Raw genomic sequence first — 8600 nt, 5'->3', positions numbered from 1 at the left:
GAAACGTTCTCTTGTAGAAACTGATGGAGCAGCATGCCTGGGTTGATAAATCTGTCCCTCTGAACACCATAGGGCAGTGTTTTTCCTAACCAGTGTGCCTCCAGCTGTTGCAAAACTACAACTCCCAGCATGCCCGGACAGCCAAAGGCTGTCCGGGCATGCTGCGAGTTGTAGTTTTGCAACAGCTGGAGGCACCCTGGTTAGGAAAAACAATGCCATAGAGACAAATGAATTGAGATTACCAAAGCTTTCTCTGGTGTCAGCAGTAATTTCCAGGCACTGCGAGGTTAAGTTGTGAAGCCTTTAATATGTGTAATTCAGCTTTTATCTCAAATAATTTTTCGAAAAGTGTTTTTTTGTTTTTGTTTTTTTTCCCACTCAATAAAAATCATGTTGGCAATGTTTTCACTGTTTATGAAGTATATCTCCCTATTATAACCTAACAGCAGGGTTGTATTTTTTTTGGTCAATGTATGATGACTAGAGATGAGCGAACTTACAGTAAATTCGATTCGTCACGAACTTCTCGGCTCGGCAGTTGATGGCTTTTCCTGCGTAAATTAGTTCAGCCTTCAGGTGCTCCGGTGGGCTGGAAAAGGTGGATACATTCCTAGGAAAGAGTCTCCTGGGACTGTATCCACCTTTTCCAGCCCACGGGAGCACCTGAAAGCTGAACTAATTTATGCAGGAAAAGTCATCAACTGCCGAGCCGAGAAGTTCGTGCCGAATCGAATTTACTGTAAGTTCGCTCATCTCTAATGATGACTGGCATTTTTGAGCATCCGGAACAAATATTTGAGCTCTCGGTTTTTGAAGGAGTACGCCAGTCAGTCCAGTACCCTGTGTTATGGGTAGTGCGGGGTCTGATGGGGTGGTGCATGATACAGATAGTTCTGGTCAGGTTCACACTATGGAATTTTGGATGAAAAATTCCGCTGCTTCAAGGTAACTGATTGGGTTCTGGTGGAATCCGCACTGCAGACATTGCCGTCTATTGGGACCGCCATGTCCGTGCAGTCTTGGCTCCGTCGCCGCTGTCCGCACTCAAAATCTGTGGCTGGAAATTTTTTCCGGCCACGGATTTCATAGTTTGAACCCGGCCTAAAGGACACCAAAGATAGGAGTCCCTGTGTCATGCACCGTCCCCTCACAGGGCATAACACAGTTTTGTCAGCACTGTATGTGCTATAAGTTACTCCTTACCCTTTAGGGTCCATTCACACGGCAAAATCTGACACATACAAAGTAAAAATCTGCAGCAATGCATAGGCGTGCCTCTGATTTGTGCCATGGATCTGCAACAGATCTGTCGTGTGGACATGGTCCTATGCAAAAATCTTACACCTCTAGGTGTAAGCAGTGTTTCTATTCACTGACAGCAATCCTGTTTATTAAAAAAATATAAAAAAAATTAAAAAAAAAAGATTGAACAGAGGCATGAAAAATTTGAACATGCAAACATAAAACTAAATTGCAGCAACCCAGGATTGTGCAGAAGGCAGGATTTGTTAAATGATATCCTTATATCTGGTTAGTACTTTCCTCAAAGAGAATCTGTCACCTAAAATAGATGTTTTGGAAACTGCACACACAGTCATAATGCATCTGATGGGTGCTGGTCCAACCTTCTGGACTAACATCGGCCTCAAATTCATAGGCCTCCTGACTACCAGAGGTGGGTGGGAAGTAGAAAACAGCAGAGTAGACAGTTCTATACAGTTTATGTAAGTTCCATTAACATTAATGAGAGTTAAACTGTGTAGAACCAACCAACCATCTTCACTAGGCCGGAAAATGCCTTTCGGATCCACACCAGTCATTTATTGCATCTTGTAGGAAAATACATACATGTTTTTGGGGTCAGATGTTATTAAAATTCTACAGAGTTTTCATTGGCATTGCTATTAGAGATGAGCGAACTTACAGTAAATTCGATTCGTCACGAACTTCTCAGCTCGGCAGTTGATTACTTATCCTGCATAAATTAGTTCAGCTTTCAGGTGCTCCGGTGGGCTGGAAAAGGTGGATACAGTCCTAGGAAAGAGTCTCCTAGGACTGTATCCACCTTTTCCAGCCCACAGGAGCACCTGAAAGCTGAACTCATGTATGCAGGAAAATTCATCAACTGCCGAGCCGAGAAGTTCGTGACGAATCGAATTTACTGTAAGTTTGCTCATCTCTAATTGCTATATACACAGGACTAATATAAGACCCACATCTGAGGTTTCTGGAGTGTGTTTTTATTTTTTCCATTTTCTCTTCTAAGTTGATTTATATCAGTCAGTACGATAAAATATATATATATTAAATGGCCACTGTCGGATACAAAATATATATATATATGTCAATTGAACAAATTCTGCAAAAGCAGCTCCAAATCCAGATGAGAACAAGTCCTAGACCGCGCCAAATACCTGTCACACATGCAACCCTATATATCTGAGTTTCCAAATGTGTATATATATAATTTACATCCTGAAGTAATTCAGCAGTTTTTTGAGGGCTCGTACTTCACTTGGAAGTAGTATTTTCAACCAGGGTGACTAGTGCTGTTGAAAAACTAAAACTCCCATCATGCCTTTTGCTGTCTGGGCATGCTGGGAATTGTAGTTTTGCAATAGTTGGAGGCAGGCACACTAGTTGGGAAAGACTGCTTTGAAGCCTTTCCATCTGCAATATTGAAAAATAGGCAACACAAGTGTTAGGTTTATAATATTTTTATTATAGTTTTATATTGGCAAAATGTAAAGCTCTGAAGGATAGGAGGTGACTTAGGATTAGAATGTCACCATCTTTATGGGCTGGATGTACTACCTCCTAGCTTCCTTTCTTCTGGTGTCAGTCTGCTGAAGAAAGGGTGTCTGAGGGCTTCATCCATTGTGATCCTCAGAGCGGGACTATACTCAAGCATACGTTGGAGCAGGTCAAAAAATTCAGCATGCTCAGAGGAATCTTCTTTCTTGTAGGTCCCTAAAGGATGACAGTAGTTCTTGATATATTGACCATCTTCGGTGGTCTCATCCCAGATCAATGATCCATTTCGGAAGTATTTTTCTTTCTTGGTTTTGTATACCATGCAGTGAGGGATCTGTCCAAGAACTTTCTCCATCATAACTAAGTGTTCTCGATTGTTATTTGCCTGGAAGAGAACGTAGCCAGTGTAATACTCGAACAGGATGCATCCCAAGCTCCACACATCACAAGGCTGCGCCCAGCCCAGCTCCAAAATAACCTCTGGGGGGCGGTAGTAACGAGTGGCTACAATTGTGCAATGAAATTGATGGTCAAACGTAGCATTGCCAAAATCTGCCACACAGATGATTGGATTCTTTACACGTTTTACCTCACACTTCTCTTCTTCACTATAGGAAATGTCAAAATCCGAATTCACAAAGAGAATATTTTCAGGTTTTAAATCAGTGTGTGTCAGTTTGTTGTCATGTAGAAACTTTATTCCATGAAACAGCTGGAAGGCCATGTGCCGAATCTGCTGGAGTGGGTACGGCAGGTGATTGTTCTCCTTTAGGAAATCATAAGTGCTCTTCCCAAGCAGCTCAAAAACAATGCATGCATGTCCATGGTACTCAAAGGAATCCCACATCATTACACACCTGCTCTTATGTTCTCTGTCTTGTTCTTGAATTTTCTTTAGGACGTTAATCTCCAGCTGGGCAGTCTCCCTGAACAGTCCTGTATTCCGGATGATCTTTACAGCAACTTTGGTGCCACCTCTGTGATGGTCCAAGCATTCCACCACTCTACCGAAAGTTCCTTGTCCTAGAATTCTCACAATTTCATATCTGTCCAAGATGCGGTACCCAATGCGGCACACCATGTGTCCTTCCTCATCGTCTTTAGTAGTCTGGCTGTCCTCAGCATTTTGATGACTGCTTTCAGATCTGGAGCGAGGTCTGCAATAGTCACCATGTTGATGATCCCTTTCAGATCTTGGCTTCTTAGCCACAGGTGATGTTGTAGAATAACACTCGCTTTGGAATGACTTGTGCGGCTTCTCCCAGTCCAGCTTTCTTTTAAGGCTCTTGGAGAGAGATCTTTCTGGCTGTTCCTGGTTCGGCGTTGCATAATTTGCTGGTGGTTTCCATAAAGGTGTAGAAGGGCATTGATCACCGTGGTCCCAGCCTGGAGAAAGATTCCTTTCAGATCTTGGCTTCTTGGCCACAGGTGATGTTGTAGAATAAGTCTCGCTTTGGAATGACTTGTGCAGATTCTCCCAGTCCAGCTTTCTTTTATGGCTCTTGGAGAGAGATCTTTCTGGCTGTTCCCAGTCAGGCATTGTATCATTTGCTGGTGGTTCCCATGAAGATGTAGGATGGCATTGATCACCGCAGTCCCAGCCTGGAGAAAGTCTCTTTCTTTTCCATTGGCTGGTCTCTTTACCCTGCCAGTACCTCTTCCTCCAAGGCATTGCAGCAGGTCACAAGTTTGGGGAGCACTTCACAAAACTCCAAACCACCTGTTTCCTCAATCACTGGGCGCTAGAAACGCTAAGCAGTACACAAGTCGCTGAAATCAGTTGCTTAGCTCAGCACAGATAGAACAGGGAGTCTGTGACATCACAGATATCTGTCCGTGCACACAGCCAGACCGCATAGTTATATCTAAGGTTTCATAACTGCAGCCTTAGTGTTGGTTTGTGATGGTGGAAAAATAAAAATGTAATGTAAACCTGGTGACACTTTCCAGTCCTTATAACTGATATAGGAAACATGGAGTCTCTTTGGCATTTTAGCCTTATGGATGACTTCTGCACTTGCCTAGTCGTGACAGCATTAAAAGGACATTCCTGCATGTTCAGTTTCTTTACTGTAGTAGCTTGATGATGTTATTTTCATGACATTTCTGGATACAGCCATGTGACCTCTTTAACAGTCCCATAGAGAATGGAGTGGTGGTTGAGCATGTGCTCTGTGGCTCCATTCTTGTAAATTGAAGGTGACAGGAGGGTCCCATGGTTATTAGACCCCCCACTAATCAGCTGATAATCCTGGGTAGGTTTTTTTTAACTAGGTTGCCTCCAGATATTTTAAAACTACACCTTGGTTGGGAAACAGTGATCAGGGGATAGCTTCTGAAAAATTTCTACCCAGTATGGAACTTTATAAAATCCCCTTGTAAATATGTCTCCTTATAACAGGTATTTCCACTGCACCTCCTTCATGACGGCACCATGATGGGGGATGCTCCATCATCACTATAGTTACAGGAAACAGAGTGGTTTAACCCCTTGGGGACAAAGCCCATTTTGACCTTAAGGACGAGGCCAATTTTCATTTTTGCACTTTCATTTTTTCCTCCTCCCCTTCTAAAAATCAGAACGCTTTCAATTTTCCACCTACAGACCCATATAAGGGCTTGTTTTTTGTGTCACCAATTGTACTTTGTACTGACATCACTTATTTTATAACATAATATGTGGCGAAATAAAAAATAAATTATTTGTGGGGTGAAATAAAAAAAAAATGCCATTTTGTAACTTTTGGGGGCCTCCGTTTCTATGCAGTGCACTTTTCCGTAAAAGTGACACCTTTTCTTTATTCTGTAGGTCCATTCGGTTACAAGGATACCCAATTTATGTAGGTTTTATTTTATTTTACTCCATGCACCAAAATTAGTATGTTTAAAGTTGTCATCTTCTGCCCCCTATAACTTTTTTTTATTTTTCTGCATTTGGGGCTATATGAGGGCTCATTTTTTGCACCGTGGTCTGTAGTTTTTATCGATTTATTTCATGGGACTTTTTGATTGCTTTTTATAAAAAAATTTTATGGTATATGAAGTGACAAAAAATGCACAATTTTGGACTTTGGTATTTTTTTACGTGTACGCCATCATCCGTGCGGTTTAACTACCCTTATATTTTAATAGTTCGGACATTTACACACACGATGGTACCCCCATATGATTATTTTTATTTTATAAAAAAAAGTGGGAAAAGGGGGGATTCAAAGCAGTACCAGCTCCATCAGCAGCAGCCTGAGTCTACAGTCACTGATGAGTAGCTTTCTTCACCCGCATTGTGAAGCAACTCATCAGCAGCAGGTAGACCTGGAGCAGGACCTTTACCAGCAGGTGGTGGCATACCTTGACATGACCATTCCAACACACCTTGATGATCCGCTGGACTTCTGGGCAGCCAAACTTGATTTGTGACCGCAACTGGCAGAGTTTGCCCTGGAAAAGCTGTCCTGCCCCGCCAGTAGTGTGCCATAAGAGCGGGTGTTTAGTGCTGCGGGGACCATAGTAAACTAGAGGAGAACTCGTCTGTCCACGAAAAATATGGAGAGACTGACCTATTGTGAAGATGGATCAGCCAGGATTTCCACCCACCAATGCCTGATGCATCAGAGTAGATTGACCATTGTGCTACACCAACACTGCACAAATATGGATAGTGCTAAACATATTTAAGGTGCTGCTCCCCAGTTACAATCATTCCTCCGCATCAGACCACAAGTAAGTATTGAGGATATGCATTAGCTAAAACTTAACTTTTCTAAGGATAAAATATATGTACCCAATTTTTTTTTTTTTTAAATCAAAGGGAACAACATATGGTCCATTGTAACCGGTGGGGGTAAAAACTTCCCCTGTAAGGCCCTACTCTTGTATTATTAATTCCCTTCTTGGCAAGTGTTACTCGCCCTAAAAAGGGCGGCCCACACAGGAATCTCTCCCTATTTCCACCTACAAACACTGCCATTTCACAGGGTTTTTTCAGGTAGAAATAGGGAGAGGTTCCTGTGTGGGGCCGCTATTTTTAGGGCGAGTAACACTTGCCAAGAAGGGAATTAATAATGCGAGAGTAGGGCTTATAGGGGAAGTTTTTACCCCATCAGTTACAATGGACCATATGTTGTTCCCTTCCACCTTTTAGAGGTCTTTGCATCACATCAATACTTGGTGGTGTAGGTGGCACATGGTGTTTTTGCACACCTTTCCTTTTGTTTGATTTAAAAAAAAATTGGGATACATATATTTTATCCTAAGAATATTATGAAAAGTTAAGTTTTACTTAATGCATATCCTCAATACATACTTACTTGTGCACACTTTTACAAAAGAAACCTTTTTCTTCTGCCTACCTGCCTCAGCTACTATTCTGATCCTGCCACACATCTGATGCCAAGTTCTCCTTTTTTCACCCATCTTCGTCACCGGGTACCGGTATTGCCACCCACTGCACCACTATGTCACCGGGTCACTTTCAGGACTGCTGATGCCACCTCCAGGCTGTCTCATTCTGCCACCATATGTTCTCCTCATGCTGATGCCAGCTCCAGGCTGTCTCATTCTGCAACTGTATGGTCTCCTTATGCTTCTGCCACCTCCTGGCTGTGTCACTGTACCCCGCCTGAGCTGACCGCCGCGTCTGAAGCGAAAATAACACTAACCCGGCTGCTCGGACCGCCGCGGTGAAATTGCGGCGTCCCGAACAGCTTACAGGTCACCGGGAGGGACCTTACCTGCCTCCTCGGTGTCTTCACGTCGTCGCACACGCCGTCATCCAATAGGAGCGGCGTGCGTAGCGGCGTGATGATGGCGACGGAGAGCGTGGATCCCGGGGAAGAAGTCCGGAGCGTCGGGGACACCAAGGGGAAGCAGCGACAGCGATGGAGCGACATCCAGGGCAGCTGTGACGGGTCCGGAGCGGCGGGGACACGTGAGTATTACCTCCTATACCAATGGTCTTCAACCTGCGGACCTCCAGATATTGCTAAACTACAACTCCCAGCATGCCCGGACAGCCGTTGGCTGTCCGGGCATGCTGGGAGTTGTAGTTTAGCAACATCTGGAGGTCCGCAGGTTGAAGACCACTGTTGGGTTCAGAATCGTTATTTTCTTAAATTTGGCACCTATAAATTGGGTGCGTCTTATACGCCGGTGCGTCCTATAGGGCGAAAAATACGGTAAATCTGCAGTATGTATATCTTCTAAACCTAAGTTCAATAGTGCAACATCAGGACCCCGTGGGGTGTATTTCCCAATATATTCTGCAGGGTTGTGAATACTTGTTTCCACATGGGTTTAATATCTGCACAGTCCCACCATACAGTATGTGGTACAAGGTGCCCACTTCCCTATTGCAACTCCAGCATAGATCCGACACATTGGGGTACATTTTAGTTTATATACAGTGTCTGGTACCATCTAAATAATAGCTTCCTAGCTATTTCCAAATGGGATATACATCTGGAAACCTTTATGGGCCAAGTAAAGGATGTTTCCCACTGTTCAATAGTATAGGTCCTTCCCATGTCTCTTTCCCATCTCTTACATATAGGTAAGATACTCAGATCAGGACATAGGGCTTCATAAATTTTTGAGATCCCTCTTTGCAATGGGTTATTCGAAAAGTACCTCACCCTAAATGGAGATTTTTTTTGGTTTTTGTGGGGGATAAATAGAGCTAACCAAATGTTGCATCTGCAAATACTTACAAAATTCAGTACGTGGAAGATTACATTTTTTGATAATAGAGGAAAAGGGCCGCAATCCAGACTGGACTGCAATGTTAGCGTATTTATAAATTCCATTGCTTTCCCGTAATTTTAAGTTTGTATTTGGGATTTGATGTTGAA

General features: G+C 43.2%; 1 protein-coding gene across 1 annotated transcript; it reads right to left on the bottom strand.

Moving 5' to 3' along the window:
• Positions 1 to 2707: 2707 nt before the first annotated feature.
• LOC130293635 (dual specificity protein kinase CLK3-like) lies at positions 2708 to 4686 on the bottom strand. The gene has a single exon (XM_056542547.1). It carries the CDS (start codon positions 4424 to 4426, stop codon positions 2795 to 2797), a length of 1632 nt encoding a protein of 543 aa, XP_056398522.1. The 5' UTR covers positions 4427 to 4686; the 3' UTR covers positions 2708 to 2794.
• Positions 4687 to 8600: the final 3914 nt, after the last annotated feature.

This window comes from Hyla sarda, chromosome 10, assembly GCF_029499605.1.
Source record: "Hyla sarda isolate aHylSar1 chromosome 10, aHylSar1.hap1, whole genome shotgun sequence".
Lineage (NCBI taxonomy): Eukaryota > Metazoa > Chordata > Amphibia > Anura > Hylidae > Hyla > Hyla sarda.
This window is presented reverse-complemented; position numbering and strand designations above follow the sequence as displayed.